We start from the raw sequence: 16,234 nt of genomic DNA, 5'->3' as shown, positions 1-16,234 counted from the left end.
AGATAGAGTAAACATTTTTGACATGTCTGACATTTTTTACAGGTCTGTGCACCGAGTTGGTCGCTATGCAAATCTAACAAATTTGCTTACACGTGGCATGAAAATAAAATGACAACACAAGTGAAGTTATCAGTCACAGAAAAACACGAATACTGATTTTCTGAAGTTTGCAACAGAGATCCAACAGAGGCTTGTTCTGACTTTCAGCCTAGTAGTTTATGCATTCAGCGCATAGTTTTATCTAAAGTTTGTTTAGGATAATGTCACAGAGACGAATCCAAGATCTGTAATTCTCTGCTGGGTATTTTTCTGTGGACCTACTAGTATGATCGTTTTGGGACGATTAACTTCCCCTTGTTGATATAAATACTTTGTAGTGTATTTTAGATTACGCGAGGACATCTGTGTGACCTCATTGCTGGCTTGAAAATTTGGTGTCCAGATATAATAGACTTTGGTCTATCAAGGTGTACTATAATGGTCAGTCAACGTTTTTTCACTCTACAGACTAAACTTTCCAATCACAGTTTTAAAACACGGGCTCGTCCGGGATTTGAACCCGGGACCTCTCGCACCCAAAGCGAGAATCATACCCCTAGACCAACGAGCCAACTGTACAAGCAGTACCGCGGGCAGGAATTTATTCCAGGCAGCCATTATGACATCTTAAAATAGTTATTGTTTGCATGAGACATTCCTTTCAGTCATTTTAGTAGTAGTGCGATCTAGTGGTAAAGAGTGATATTGCAGTCAAGAGTCAGCAGAAGGGGCAGTAGAGAGAAGATACGAGGGCAGAGAGAGGTTGTGTGTTCCCCAGAGCAGTAAAAATGCAAAAGGAATCGAACGAGTCTTTTCTTCGCATATGCAATTCATTCACGATGTGTTTCTTATATCAAACCTTTTTTTAACGGTTTTTATTGAATTTCACAGGTGCATAAGACAAACAAGAAACCCAGTAAACATGTTTGGATGGGTAGATGCAATAGATGAAAGAACGTACATTTACTCTGAATGAGGGCACGTGTATTCATTTATTGTGTAAATATCCCAACCCGTCACTGAAACAAAGCCACAACTTTCTTTTACAGTTTGTGGACAGCTTGTTATCACAGTAAAGGCCAGATAAACAGGAGAACAGACCATCTGATCAAGAATGCATCATTATTCAATGTATGTATGCATTTATCCTTTTTATAGGGTTGTGGATAGTGACATAAATATAGCCTTTTGTTGTAAAAAAAAAAAAAAAAAAAGATCTTTGATGTCTTTTGTTTGAAAAAGGCCAATGAACAAAAGCATGAGTCTGACCAAAAGCTTTATTTTCATGATAAACTGAAAGTAAAAATCCAAAAAACAGAAAGAAAAACAACAACATATTTACATCATGTATAAAACAATAAAAATGAACCATCTCATGGTGTACTCAGTGTGAAGCTGGTGGGTGTCTCTCAGTTCAGACAAAATCTTTGATATTCAAGCCAGTGGCTCCATTATTCACTTCTTCAGCGACACCCCACAAATGACTCGTTATACTTCTCCTGTGTCTTCAGAGAACGCCGCGACTTCTGTTTGAATATCGGAGAACGCAGGAACTGAGTGTCTGTGAACTTATCCCCACGGCGAAGCTTCCTGTGAGAGAGAGAGAGACAGAGATACACAGAGAGAAAGATGAAGGTTGTTCACTGAAGACTGCGAGAAAACAAAACCAGCAAATAAAATACATTTTTTGGAGGCATTTGTTAAACCATCAGTTAAGAACATAGGATCAATTTCAGGTCTTTGAAAACATGTCAGCAACACACAAATATTTCGGATTACCTGTCAATGAATGAACAGAAGGGAAAGGTGAAAATAAAACCCTGTGAACATGGCCTCAATTTAGGTTTTATAGAAAAGCACCTACATAAGTGCAGAGGTCTTGAGGATTTCAAGATTTGAAGATTTACATAGCTATCAAATATAATGGGTCTTGAATGATTCATTTAGGCATGCTGGCACTAGATAAAAACTAAAACGTTCATTTTTAAAACAAGGGTGGGCAAACAAACAAGCAAATAAACAAATGAAAACAGCAGTTGTTAGAGCCCTAAGAACCAGGCCTAAGAACTCCTGGAGAAAAAGAAATTCTTTAATGCCAGGCCACGTTTTCAACTGATCAATGGCACAATGAGCTGAGCTTGGCATGCCAACACTAAAGTAAAAATAATTACACTCTCCAGAGTGTTTTCAGAGTTAAAGTGGAGAAAACAGACAGTGTCTTTGGTTAGAGAAGGTAGATTCAAACGAAAATAGAACAGTGGGCGGGGCTTACGAGCTGAGTGACGGCTCCTTATAATTCACTGCCCCTGTGCGGCGTCGCTTCCGGGCAGGACCCGGGGTGGACTCTCGACCAGAGAAAGGCTTCTGATAGGCTGCAGGAGAGAGATTTGTCACGTCACTCAAACCCAAGCCAAGGCAGGAACGTACAATCAGCCCACCTGCAGAAACACAAACAACGCACGTGTGTGTGTGTGTGTGGCACAAGGACGGAGAGGACCGAAACATTCCGTGAGCGCTATTTCAGACATGCTTCCGTTAACACCGTGACCACCTCAACACGGTCCCTCTGAATAATGCCCTCTGGAGCACCCTGAGTGTTGATCTGAGCCTCAAACAGATTGTGAATGTGGAGGAAAGACAATGACACAAATACAACACCACAACCTTGCATGACATCATATAATTAACAACAAAGAAGCTACAAAAACAAGTGTGATCCACCTCATCTTCCCTCAGCCTCTATTTAAAATAACAGCTCGAATGTTCGGAGCAAAAACAAAACAGGAGAACAGGCAGAGGCTGAGTGGACGGTACCTTTCCTCCTGCCCCTGGCCGTCACCAAGGACACACTGCTGTCCACTGAAGGTGACTGGCTGGAGAAGTCTGTGAGTTTCCTTATTGAAGGTGATTGGCTGGAGAGGTCTGTGAGTTTCCTTATAGAAGGTGATTGGCCGGAGAGGTCTGTGAGGCCCCGGATTGGGACGTCATTCAGCATGAGCTCTGTGTCCAGCACTGGACTCACAGGAGCCATCGGTGAATCAGCCTCGACTGCTACCGCTGCTAACGGTGCGAAGGGAAATGCGTTACCATGGTTACAACTTTCATGGCAAACAACCATACCACTCCAAATGCAGACACATATGAAAGGTTCCCCACCCCTCATATGTGACTCAATACCTCATGACAATAACTACCAGAAGAAGTGTAAACCCAAAAATCACAACTAAATCTCAAAACTCACCTGAGGCCTGTTGATTATCAGAGAGGTCACAGGGTCCTTTAAGAGGAATATTCTCTTTATCCCTGTTCCTCCTGCTCTCCAGACTCATCCTCCTTTTGGAGCGAGCCCGTCTGGGGGGCAGAGTACGAGCTTTTGACTTCTTTTCTGGAACATACAGGCTGTCCTCTGACTCCGACTCCTCCTCCTCGGTGCTGGCGACCGTCTCCATGGTGGCACCAGCGGGAGAGGGTGGGGCGCTCTCTTTGACGGGCTTGTCTTGCGAGCACTCCTGGGAGGCTTTGACCCCTGACCTGAAAGGCGTGAGGTGAACCCCCTCCTCGCAGTCAAAGTCAAACGTGTCGTTGCCACCCAGAGAGGAGTTGAGTCGGTCACCGGGCAGTGGGACAGGACGGGCTCGGCTGTTAGGGCGGTCCCTGCTTTTGGAGCGCGCCCGGGGCTTGCTGTTCTCCCACGGCTTTTTAAGCGGGGCGCGGTCGGGTTTGCGGCCCCTCTCCGGTCTGGACTGGGCTGCGGGCTGAGCCGGCCTCTTGCGCGGCTGTCTGGAGGCTTGACGCGGAGGTTCTGGGGTGGAGTGCTGGACTGCTGGGAGGTGTGAAAGCTCAGAGACCAAACCTACGTCCAGACCATCAACCAACTGGTTCCCACTATTCAGTTCTCCAGTTAACCCCTCATTCATAACGCGCTCCTCTGTTGGGCAGAGAGTCATTCCCATGCTCAGCTTCTGCATCTCCTGTGGCTCTGTTTCTTCCCTGACTGGTTCCTGAGGTGAGGTAGGAACAAAAAGAGAACTTTGTCTCCGTACACGTTGGGACTGTCTACTGCGACGACGCCTTGTTCCAACCGTGGGCGGCAGCACGACGGGTGAATCACCAGGACAACCAGGGTCTGTATCTGTGTGTGATATGTTGTTTTTTTTTTAATGCTAAGTCAAAGTCAAACACACAATAACTTCTGTAAACAGGTACACTGATTCACAGCCAGCTCGGTTTGCCATGCCAATATACACACATGTGCACAATTTAAGGTCATGTCCACTCAGGAGGACAGACCTGTCTGTATAGAAAAAGACTTAATTCAAAGCCTGAGGTAGAAGGATCATGAACAGAGCAACAGACGAACCGGTTTGGGCTGGTCCAGGGAGCTCCTCTGGGGTCTCTGAGATGAAAACATCCTCCCTGACAGTAGGCTCAACACAAGTCACAGGCCTACAACGTATCCACACAAACATTACCATCACCAACACAGTCAACTGCTCTGTGATTTAACTGAAACACAGAATCCACTGCAAATTTTTTTTTTTGAACGGAAACATTATTTGGGTTTTTCCATCTCACTATTGGCTAATGGATGTCACAAGCTTCTCCAAATCAACACGTCAACAAGTTCAGCCAGCACACGAGGGCCTCTCAAGCATACAGTAACGGACACAAAGGTGAGTTTTAGAACGTGAGGGTTTTTTTTTTTTAAATAGAGCATTGTGAAATCATTTCACAGCATAAGGCTTGGATTCTGCGATAGCAGATTTCTGATGACACTGGATGAAAATCAAAACAGGCTTGATTACAAGGCCTTTTTGCAGCTCTCAGTTTTTGGCCCCCCAAGGACTTACAGTCATGTTGCAAATGCTAAAGAAAAAAAAAACACTTTCTAAAGGACAAATGCATCAAAAACAAAACGGTTTTCAGCAGGTTTGGGAGTGAGTAAAAAAAAAAAAAAAAAAAAAAAAACATATTTTGCGGTGGAATATTTAGTATAAAAAGTCATTTTCCACATTGATAATTGTAGATCCGGTGAACGTAATATCAGTATGCTGCTTAGTACGCAGATGTAGCGTTTAAGGAAGATGTTTGAAACCAACACTTACCTCGGGCAGATCTCCGCAGGAGGACATAACTCAGGCTGGTCAGGAGAAGAAACCTTCAAACACAGAGAGGTCAACACACACATTTAAAAAAGAATATCGAAAAGACCAAAAGTAATGGTCTCGCACCCAAATGGAAGATTAGAAAAACCTGAGAGGCTTAGCTGTAACCTTTTATAACGGGGATGTCCCATCTGCTCGGTGGAGACCAATTCTCCACCATGGACTACATCTGTCAGCCAAAACACCTCTAAGACAGAGCAGCTCTTACCTGAGCCTGAGCACCTGTTCCCTGTCCCTGCTCCTTTAATGTCCTCTTCAGCAACAGCAGATGGAAGATGAGGGCTTGTCTTTCTTTTTTCAGCTGTAGAATGATCCCCTGCGCTTGACGCACCTTCTCCCTCTCGGCCTGAAGGGCTAAGGCTAGCGCTTTATTGTTCACCTGTACGCTTTTCAGCACAAATGGCTTTACAGTACCTGCACAGAATCAGTGACCTTCACAATGCTGTGCGAGTATCTCAGTTTCTCTCTCTCTTTCTATCATTACAACTTCATTTGTAAACCTAGTTACATTTCCGGCTTATTTAATATCCTCCCAAACATGCGTTTAACACACATTATGTAGGGGCTGCAAGAAGAAGGCTTAGCTACTGAAAACTCTTGTTGTCCCATAGGGAAATACATTGTCAGTTGCACTCTACGGGATAACGTGAATAAATAGCTTTTATAATGAATTGTTCAGTGTTACATACAAGTGAGATTGGAAAATTGGACCGGGTCGGTGTTAACTGTGGGTGACCGCTTCATGGCTTTTCTTCTCTACTGTTCCTTACCGTTGTTTTTGTTCTTCATCTTTGACAGTCCGCGACTCGCAGCAGAGGCGCTGGCAAGCCGTTTGTTTCTCTTGTCCTTCATCTTTTCTTTAATGTCGTCCAGACTCTGCTGGAACGACTTCTTCTGAGCAACACGCTCGCGAACCATGCCTCAGTATCTACAAAGAAAGCAAAGAGGAACAACCAGCCATTTAAATATAGTAAATGGTTTTCCATTTTCCGTACCAAGCTAGGGCCAAGACGACATTTCTTTCACGATCAAGCGAAAACACAAATCCAACTTGTGAACAACATCAATCCATTTCTGCTCCGAAGTGTAGCTTATTCATCGGTTCACTGGCTAGCCAACAATGAGCTTGAATAAAATAGGAAATAGCATAGCTATGCCATCTAGCTAATGTGATGTCTGAGCGTGAAAACTGTTTCCGACTCGTTTAAGTCTCAAATAATAACACAAACCCACTGAATGACAAGGACATTACATGAAACAGTACAAGCCAAATTGAGTTTAAAATAGCGACGTCTTTAAATTACCGTTAAATTTCACAGAAAAAGACTCGTCGTAATAGCTCCGTGTTTACTAAATTGCACGTTGATATTCGAATCGTGCACTTCAAGCTGTGATTGGTGGAATGGTCTATCTGTCGGAAGACAACTTGAATACGTCACATCCGTCTAGTCTGATTATCCTGTTAAAGACCGTTGGGTGGCGCAGCCATAACTACACCACATGAATGATTTTTATCTCTAGGGGGCCTAGCCATAGAAAAGAACCTATTCGCTTCCCACCTCTAAATAGAGTTAAGTTAGCGTGTTTAACTAAAAAAATGGAACGATTAATAACTAAATATTTATCGTTCGCAGTTCAGTAAAATGAAACGGTATCAGACTGTTTAAACGGAAAATATTCCTGATCCTAAAGGGTTGGTCACGCTGCTTTCATGTCCCCTCTAAAAGCCCTTATTGATCAATGTGAAATTGCAGCTTTGGTACTTTATTGTGTTTGACTGTTTACACACATCCTTTACGTCACAGATGTACAAACACGCATGCACCTATGCACAGTGAGAAACAGAGAGATATTTAGAGTCCCTAAAACAGCTCAAGGATGGCAGGATCAAGATCATCACTGCTTGATCAAAAAGTTTAGTGTTTGAAGAGACATTAACAGTATCATTAACTCTCTGTCTGCAAATGGAGACCTGCATGTGAGCACACACATGCAACAAACAAACAAGCACACACACATTCACGCACGCACACACATACACACACCTGTATGAGCACTGTCCTGATTGACGCTCTCACATATTCTCCGGGAAAAATGACTGTGAGCCCCTGTTTGTGAAAGCATTTCCAGCCCAGCATCTCCATTCCTCAGTTTAGCAATCTACTGCTCCAGTTCTTTAACTCGTCTCTAATCAGTTTTCAACTCAGAATCTCATCAGAGTGGGGCAGCTGATTTACTGTTCTCTCCTGGTAGCTGTGCAGAGAAAACAATCAGCCAGTTCACTCAACTGTTACTCAGCCACTCTGTTCTCTGCAGTGAGGCTCAGTGGGACTGGACAGTAGCCCAACACTGGGCTCCTCACTGGCTGACTGGAGGAGAGCCCCGACAACTAAGCCTTGAAATGGTTCCTTCAGCTGCCAGCTATTGTGTTCTCCTCTGCTCAGCACTCACCCTGAGAGACTCCACAGCCTGTCTCAGCTCCTGCACCTCCTTCTCTCTCTGCTTGAATTTCCCCTGAGTCACCCCCTGCTGGTTCTATCACTTTGTGTCTATTTCCTATGTGAAGGTCGACACAATCTTTAATAGACTGGTTTTGAAATTTGGGATTTGAATTCTTCTTAATAGTAAGAAAGTCATTCTGTTTGTTTTCTGCTGATAGACATAAATGCTTTTTGTGAATGTTTTATCTACTGTGGTTAATATTAAATAAAATGTTTTGATATAGGGAAATAGCTTTGGTGTGCTATTTTTAAGCTTTCTCATACTGAACGTTTGTGGGGTTTTTTTTATTATTTTTATGGCCTGCCTGGATCATTGTATAAAGTGGATAAACTAGAGTTTGACTCTAGGACCTGACTCATTGACTGCAGACTTTAAGGTCAGCGTTAATGAACGTCAGGTAAAGAGTGGTCTGTATCAGGCTTAGAAAGACTAATACAGGGGCAGTATGTGTGTGCTGAGGTTCAATGTAAGTAAATACTGTCTGCTGGAGACCCATGACCATCAGGTCCTGTAGTTTTCCCATTGGTTCTAAACTCATTTTCATTCATTAGCAGGGAAAGAATTTGTCTTTGGTGATTGCTACCTCTAAACGAGGATATAAATTATTTGGAAATCAGGCGATAGGCTGATAGCTGACAGGCATAATTTTTCAGTCACGTACAGCAGAAATTAAGAATATTCTGGTGCAACATTTGGCTTTTTTTGTTGTTGTTGTTGTTGTTGTTGTTTCTTTGTTTGCTGAGTGCATTGCTGGAAAATGGTTCTTTACCACAACTGAATGTCACAATAGATGCAGCCCACACATAGCGTGTAATCTGTGTGCAGGTGTTGGGGTAGCTGCCCACTGTTTCACAGTCATGTCCCTGAGGACTCACAGCTCTGCACTCTTTCCTCTCTGACACTACTCATTTATCTAATGAAGCACTACATAATCAGCTGATATGTGGATTCATTTGTGCTTGAGCAAGGAGAGATCTAAATCTGTGTTATCATCTTTCATCCCCCTGTCAGCCTCCTGTCAGCATCGCCATCCCCTTTGTTCATGCTCTAATTACTTGCAATTGTAACTGCCTGCTGGGTCAGCACCTATTGCACACCTGTCTGGCCAAGGAGGGGTCTCCTCTCTCTGTGGTCCCTCTCAAGATTTCTCCCATTTTCCCAGTTCCCTTTTGGGTTTTTGGAGAGTTTTTTCTTGCCCGCCATGAGGATTAAGTCAGGGGGTGCCGTCCTGTTTTGATTTTGACTGTTGTGGCCTGTAAAGCCTTTTGAGGCTGTAAACAGTGATATTGGGCTCTAAATAAACTTGAAACTTAAATCTAAATGTGTGATATTCTAGGTCCCCGTGAACAGCCATGGGAAATAAGACGGCAGCGTATGGGCTAAGAACAAGCTAAATACAGTTATGTTTTAAAGCCCACTAATACAAATGAACTAAAGACTATATACCCTACCCAACATATTTGAGACGCAAGGTTGTAAGACAGATCAATGAAATTCATTACAATTCTGGATACTGACTTACTGATGATAGAATGTATCTAAGCCAAGGAAGTAGGAAAGCTATCAGAGCAGGACAGGTTAACCTAAAATGATCCTCTCTAACACGTGAAGTACCGGTAACCAGTATTTAAACCGATGCTTATGTTTCGTCCCATGGGTTGAATTAATGAATGAAGCCTCACTGGTGATATTAGGGTGGGTGGGTGGAGACTTTTAATTCAGGGAACTATCAGCAGCCTTTTGCAGATGTTGCACCATCGGGAGACAGGTGGAGGCAGCTTTGTAAACAGAGAACAACCTGTGTACCTTTTTCTCAGGTTCACCTCTCGTCAACAACTGACGCTCAACCAGCCCAGCGAGACTACCTGGGTCATCCACGCCCATGTTCACACAGTCACTTCTGTTCCAGGAAAATGATACTTTCCTTTTTTGCTACCATTTTAGCAGCTGTTCTGTTCAATAAACAAGTAGGGCTATATTCTCCTTCTACTGTGTTTCCAGACCTGATTTTATAACACAGTATGGACGCATGCATCTTGCGGAGACGGAGACATACAGTATTTAGGTCTAGGATCTGACCTTAGGTAGATGCACATCTTTTCTGATTGGGTTTGAGCCTCATGTAGATACATAGTATTTGGGATCCATTGATACATGAACGGGGTGAATGAATTTAGCTGTGCATGCAGAGGATGAAAGATACAGTTGATGTACTCACAACAACAACTATTGTTTTGTCTGATTCACCGAATAGCAGCAATTTTATCACGATACCTGGTGCAGATTGACTGACCGCTGGTTTTTGCTTTAGCGTGTGAGAGCTGTATGAGTGTTGAGTCAAGTGGCATTTGAGTGTAGTGCTAGTTCACAACATCCCCTGCCCTGCCTCTCTGTCTTCCATTTGGCAAAGTGCAGGGATAACTGGTCCAATATCAACTCAATTTGTGAGAGCAGTGGAATGTTGACTGTGCCTTTTTGATCAACATGCTCATCCTTGCCGCGTGCTGGCAGAGTGTATGTTATTAGAGGACATGCTGAGAGTTCTGAGAGTTAATGATACAGTGTTGCTATAGCCAGAATAATATCATTTATAATGTAGATACTGCTTTCTCAAGTCCTCAGATCTTCAGGTCAGTTCTGAAATCCAAAGACAGAAGAATCTCTCCCGTATGGGGTCAGCTCTCATGATTCTTTCTCAAAACGTCTTTTTTTTTAAATCTTTTTCTTCAACACTTATGGCCAAACAGAAGGGCTACTGAGGAGACCTGCGCATGCATTCAAACACACAACACAGAAACAGACTGCACAGAAAACTCCTCACTGGGTCTTTGAGCACTGAGTCTCTCTTCAGAATCCAAATGAGACCATGTCACTGTAGTGGTGACCGAAGATTAGCACCTGCAGAGGCCTGGCCATGTTTAGATCCTTTTGTTTGGTGATCAAATATTTTTATTTTAAATACATACTCCAGACCAGCATACAGAATGTTGTATGTACTGTGACAAAGCAATGGTAAAGATGTGGATTATATGTACAATGTCCAACATGCGAATACTTCTTTTGTAATTTCAGTAGATCTGTCATAGATATGGATGTATATTTATACTCTTACAAAGTGTAAATTCTTGATGAGATTGAAATTTGGCAGATTTTACAGTTCAAAACCAATTTAGACTGTTCAGAAAAACTTTAATGAAAGTCTTTCAGAGATAAATGCATACACAGACACAGACACACACACGCAAAGACACACACGCGCAAAGACACACACACACACACACACACACGTCTTCCTGCTGAAATACCCTTCACCTTTTTCTGCCCATCTCTCTGTCTCTCTCTCTGTCTCTCTGTCTCTCTCTCTCTCTTTCTCTCTCTCTCTCTCCCTCTCTCTCTGTGGGCTTTTCCCATAATAGTGTGATAAACTGCATGGAGACTCCATGTTCAAACACAGTAAAGTGAGGCTCTGTTCCCGCCTTGTGTTTGAGTGTGTGTGGTCGTGTGCACTTCCTCTCTGCTGCAGACCCTGGGGTATTCTACAGACACACACACACACACACACACACACACACACACACCCCTCCGTCTCACACATGCACAAACAAATATTCCAATAGAGACAATGAATATGACATTTATATTTTCAGAATCCAAGCTCTTCATTGCTATGAACTACATACATTACATAGCTCTTACCTTTTCATAGATAATGGACACTATGAACTCACAAAGCCAGGACAGCTTAAGAAATCTAAGGCAAAAGCCTTACAAGAAACTGAGTAGTCTTAATAACTCTTAAGGGTGTCTTCACTTCAACGTTTTATATTTTGCCTTCTTTTTCCTGTTTGCAGTAATACTTGGAATTATCATGACCTTTCAGGTTCATCGCCTAAGTGACTTTCAGTACATTTACAAAAGACAGTGAACACATGCAAGTTTTCAGAATCCGTCAGATGTTTTTGGATTAGTACATTTATTGTGCAAAAACATTATTGGATTGAAACTAATTACAATGACATCAATATATTACTTTAGTTACTAAAGCAAAACAGCACACACGCATCACTGATTAGGATGCTAAGTTACAGGTTGTTGTTCACTGACGTAGCACATTTGAAGCAAAATTTTGGATAATACTTACTTTTGTTCTCTCAAATGCTTAGACAGGGTTCTTGAAACAAATCTAACAAAAAACATATGTCAAAAACAAAGGCTCTATTGCAAAATAGAAATAATGGAAATCAATGGCACCAGTATGAAAATGAAAACCAGTTTTAAGTATCATCAGTGTTGTGACACGGTTCACTGAGTTCAGATTCCTCATCTGATCACATTAATTCACCTCTCAGGATGAACTCTACGGATTTAAAGAGGGTTAAAAAAAAAAAAAAAAGCTGTGCTCCAGAAAGAAGAGTTATTGTATATTTCAAATCAGATAATCTTTTAAGAATTATTTCAGAAAAAAACTGCAGCAGAGACTACTCTATTTTAACTATTAAAACAAATCAGATGGTCATGTTCCTAACACTATTCCAGAAAGTTCTACAACTGAAGGTGGCATTCATTGGCCACATCCTGTATCTGTTAGGCAATGGATTATGAGGTTTTCCACATTTGCGACGGCCTTTATTTTGTTAAAATATTTGCACTTTTTTTTTTTTTTTTTTATTGTCCTGGCTAAGCATGCACACACATGCTCCGCTTCCTGCTACATATAAAGTTTGTCACACACTTCATTCAGCCATTCTCCACCTGGCTGTCACTCAAATATTCAGGTGATCTCAACACATGGGAGAGAGTAGTTCCAATAACTTTCATAGGTATAAATTGCAGTTTCAAGTACAGATATTCGATCTCAGGCATATGCTAAAAGGCACAGGGCAGCTGGATTAATTTGTACAAATAAATCGAAATTGAATTGTGTTGCAAAATGTCACTGTTTTGGATTTGAATGAATCCTTTGGAGAATACAACTGATGAAACAGATAAAAGTAACTGATAATAAACATTAAGCAATTCTAAGCAACTATATCCAGAAAAGCAAAGGGGTTTTTTTTATAATATCCTGATAAAATTTTAATTTGATATATAATTAGTGACAGACAAAGGAAATATGATATAGACCTTAAACCTGTGGAAACTGAGTGAAACTGACTACCTTTAAAAACACCAAAAACAAGCAAATGAAACTTTTGTACTGACGGAGATGAAGCCAGCATTAGAACACAATCTGACACTGACATAAAACATTCACTGTTATCACTGCAAAAAAACACAGGCATATTAATACATGTTAAGCATCTACAATTATGATTGTGATATTGTCTTTTGAGAGGGAGTTGTGATATGCTTTGCTGTAATTCAAATTCAGCTGGTGTTTACTTTTTTATGTTTTGTTACTAGTCATGATTTGCATGATTAACGCTTTTTGACCAATACATTCAACAATTTATCACATCTCTTACAGCCAATTGTTGCTTTTCTTTCAGAATCCAACAGCTCAGAACATAACGTTTGAACTGTGGGCACAAAAATGTAAATGGTAAAGTGCAAAAATTCTATGGATCTACAGCAATTTCTCAACAAGTCATTCTGAACATCTAAGACCTAAAATCTTCATTTTCTATGCTATGACACAAACAACTGGTAAGGACCTTTCTGAAGTGAACTCATGTACTTGTGCTGCTATGGCTAGGATCATTCTTCTCGTGACTATAAATGATATGCCCACACTACAGGCTTTTCCAAATGTAAAATCGAGCAGTCATAAGTCATGACATTAAACTGAATTCATATCGCATTTAGGTCAAGAGCATATTGCAACCTTGTAGCATCCACTTGAACCTTGCAAATGTATACACTTTTGTGGAATATAGCAGGTCAGTTACGGATTACATACTCTTTAAAAAAATAAAATACTTCAGACATGTTTCAGTAGTCGAATTCTCTGTTTTTATGGGAGAGCTGCTAGGAAACGCACACACACACACACACACACACACACACACACACACTTACAATAACACTTCTAAAATTTTTCATGCTGAATTTGCAAAAAAAAAATATTCCTTAGTTGATAGAGATTGGGTTGTGAGGAAATCTCTCCAGAAAACAACTCAGTTTCTAAATGAAAAACATATATATATCTGCATTTATATATCGGGAATATCTGCAAAAAAAGTCTCACACTTACATGTAGCTGCAAGATACCCAAGCACACACACACACAACAACACACATGCAAACTTGTATGCTCACTAACACCAGCTGACACATAAGGAAAGGATGTATCCGTCATATGCATGTCAAAAACATTCTCCCTCAGTCATGCATAGCGTTGATTTACCGATTTTGAGTTTTGACTGTTATCATTGGAAAAAGTAAGTTTGCTGCAGACACAAGGACAAACACTCTCACATACACTCCCATCAGCACATTCTCTCAGGAAACACCTGAACTCTGACTAGCATTTCACCCACTGTGAGGAGGACTCAAATACTGAACAGGCCTTTATAAATATTGTATATAATGTGTATAAAGCTACAGATAAGAATATAGAATCAAATATCAACAGCACAGATAACACCATAACCAACATTACAGGTACCAAAAATTCAATAAAATACAAACAAAACAGAACACAACATCTGCTACACACCCCTCCACACGGACTAGTGCGGAGAGAGAGTCCAAACCCAGGGATCAGAGCACCCTGTGCCTTTGTGTATGTGTGTGTGTGTGTGTGTGTGTGTGTGTGTGTGTGTATGCGTGCGTGTGTGTGAGTGCATGTGTGTGTATGGGTGCGTGTGTGTGAGTGCATGTGTGTGTGTGCGTGAGAAAGAGAGAGAGAAAGAGAGAGAGAGACTGACATAGAGCTGACCTAAGTACCGTCCAGAAGTGTGGCAGTGTAACAGTACATATATGTTGAGAGATCCAAAAGTATTCCAGCCATCATCAATCCACCTTCTGTTGCCGTGACAATATTCTCTGGGTCAGCATTTTATGGCTGTGGGTTATTATTAGTGATTGTAAGCTGTTGCGATGGTGACATGGGCATGTGTATGTGTGTGTGTGTGTGTGATATGTATGTATGTGTGAATGTGTACATGAACATGTGTATTTGTGTTTATGTGAGTGTGTATGTATGTGTGTGTGCACTTGTATGTGTGTGTGAGTGATATGTATGTATGTGTGAATGTGTGCGTGAACATGTGTGCTTGTGTGTTTATGGGAGTGTGTACGTATGTGTGTGTGTGTGTGTGTGCCTGTGTGTGTGCCTGTGTGTGTGTAAGTGTGTGTACATTTGTGTGTGTGTGTGTACGTATTATGCATGCATATGTGTGTATGTGTTTGTGTGTTTGTGTGTGTGTGGTTCTGAGTGTGTGTGTGTGTGCCTGTGTGTGTGTAAGTGTGTGTACATTTGTGTGTGCGTACATATTATGCATGCATATGTGTGTATGTGTGTGTGTGTGTGTGTGTGTGTGTGTGTTTGTATGTGTATGTGTGTGTGTGTGTGTGTGTGTGTGTGTGTGTGTGTATGTGTATGTGTGTGTGTGTGTGTGTGTGCGCGTGTATGTGTGTGTGTGTGTGTGTGTGCGCGCGTGTGTGTGTGTGTGTGTGTGTGTGTGTGTGTGTATGTGTGTGTGTGTGTATGTGTATGTGTGTGTGTGTGTGTGTATGTGTATGTGTGTGTGTGTGTGTGTGTGTGTATGTGTGTGTGAGTGAGTGTGTATGTGTATGTGTGTGTGCGCATTAGACAGTCTGCTGCATTTCGATGCACTGTGTTTGACGGTTAGTTCCGTTTAGCTGGTAGTGAGAGCTCTTCTGCTGTCTCCTTCTGTAACACCACACCCCTAATGCCACAGCCACCAGGGCTGCCACTATGCCTACTATCACCATGGCAATCACAGGCCCGTTGTGGGAGGACGGGCACTCGTCATCCTCACAAGCATCGCTCCCTGCTCCCCTGTGTTCCGTCAGGCTGTCGTCCGGAGAGCCTCCTGTCGGGCTTTTCTCCTCATGGGATGAAACTGTGACTTCTGCGTCGTCTAGTTCTGGATAAGGGGTGTGGTCGAAGAAGTGACCTTGATCTTTGGTTCCCCAGGAGACTGTGGTTGTGGGTGTGGCCACGTTGCTAATGACCTCTAGCGTGGAGGTGGGTGTGGCCTCTGAGGGCTCCATCCCTGAGGGTGTGGTAAAGAGATCGGGCCCGACTCCCTCGTGACTGGTGCTGACGTTTTCAGGGGCAGAGCCTGGGGTATGTTCCGCCGGCCTTTCTTTCAGTGCGTGCTCGTCTGGACCGGCCGTAATCTGAGTAAAACCAAAGTCAGGGGATGGACTCGCCTCAAGACCATTTGCCCTCTCTATCACCCCTCCAATCTTTACTCCCGCTGGGCTGTCAGTCACAGACTCGGGGCTGCCCGTGACTCCTTCAAAGTCCTCCTCCTCCACCTCATCTTCAGGCCTGTGACGAACGATTTCAAAGTCCATCTCCTTAGACCGGTCGGTAACTGGACTGTCCGTCACCT

The 16,234-nt window shown here is 42.4% G+C and overlaps 2 protein-coding genes and 1 non-coding gene across 3 annotated transcripts in view; all 3 read right to left on the bottom strand.

Annotated features, from left to right (window-relative positions):
* Positions 1–538: 538 nt before the first annotated feature.
* On the bottom strand, positions 539–610 carry trnap-ugg (transfer RNA proline (anticodon UGG)). Its single transcript has one exon. It is a non-coding gene; the product is annotated as a tRNA-Pro (tRNA).
* An 892-nt stretch (positions 611–1,502) lies between these two features.
* Positions 1,503–6,122, bottom strand: sgo1 (shugoshin 1). Its single transcript, XM_030788566.1, has 8 exons — positions 5,975–6,122; positions 5,413–5,618; positions 5,145–5,197; positions 4,400–4,485; positions 3,281–4,171; positions 2,854–3,099; positions 2,312–2,477; positions 1,503–1,629 (listed from the first exon to the last, which is right to left on the bottom strand). The coding sequence occupies exons 1-8, from the start codon at positions 6,120–6,122 to the stop codon at positions 1,503–1,505; spliced, it is 1,923 nt and encodes a 640-aa protein (XP_030644426.1).
* Positions 6,123–15,458: 9,336 nt separating this feature from the next.
* Positions 15,459–16,234, bottom strand: part of susd5 (sushi domain containing 5) — a gene marked incomplete at its 5' end in the record, with an annotated part of 6,277 nt that continues 5,501 nt past the window's right edge. Inside the window, one exon of the mRNA XM_030788564.1 lies at positions 15,459–16,234. This exon is cut by the window's right edge and continues 783 nt beyond it. Within this exon, the coding sequence (XP_030644424.1) occupies positions 15,459–16,234 (776 nt within the window).

Source organism: Chanos chanos, chromosome 12, assembly GCF_902362185.1.
Source record: "Chanos chanos chromosome 12, fChaCha1.1, whole genome shotgun sequence".
NCBI classification, from domain to species: domain Eukaryota; kingdom Metazoa; phylum Chordata; class Actinopteri; order Gonorynchiformes; family Chanidae; genus Chanos; species Chanos chanos.
The sequence above is the reverse complement of the archived record's forward strand: the minus strand, read 5'-3'. Positions and strand labels throughout refer to the sequence as shown.

Coding starts and splice junctions, on each gene's coding strand:
- sgo1 (XM_030788566.1), bottom strand. CDS start 6,122: ATGGTTCGCGAGCGTGTTGCTCAGAAGAAGTCGTTCCAGCAGAGTCTG. Junction 5,198..5,412: donor GAACAGGTGCTCAGGCTCAG/GTAAGAGCTGCT, acceptor CTGTGTTTGAAG/GTTTCTTCTCCTGACCAGCC. Junction 3,100..3,280: donor TGATAATCAACAGGCCTCAG/GTGAGTTTTGAG, acceptor TCGCACCGTTAG/CAGCGGTAGCAGTCGAGGCT.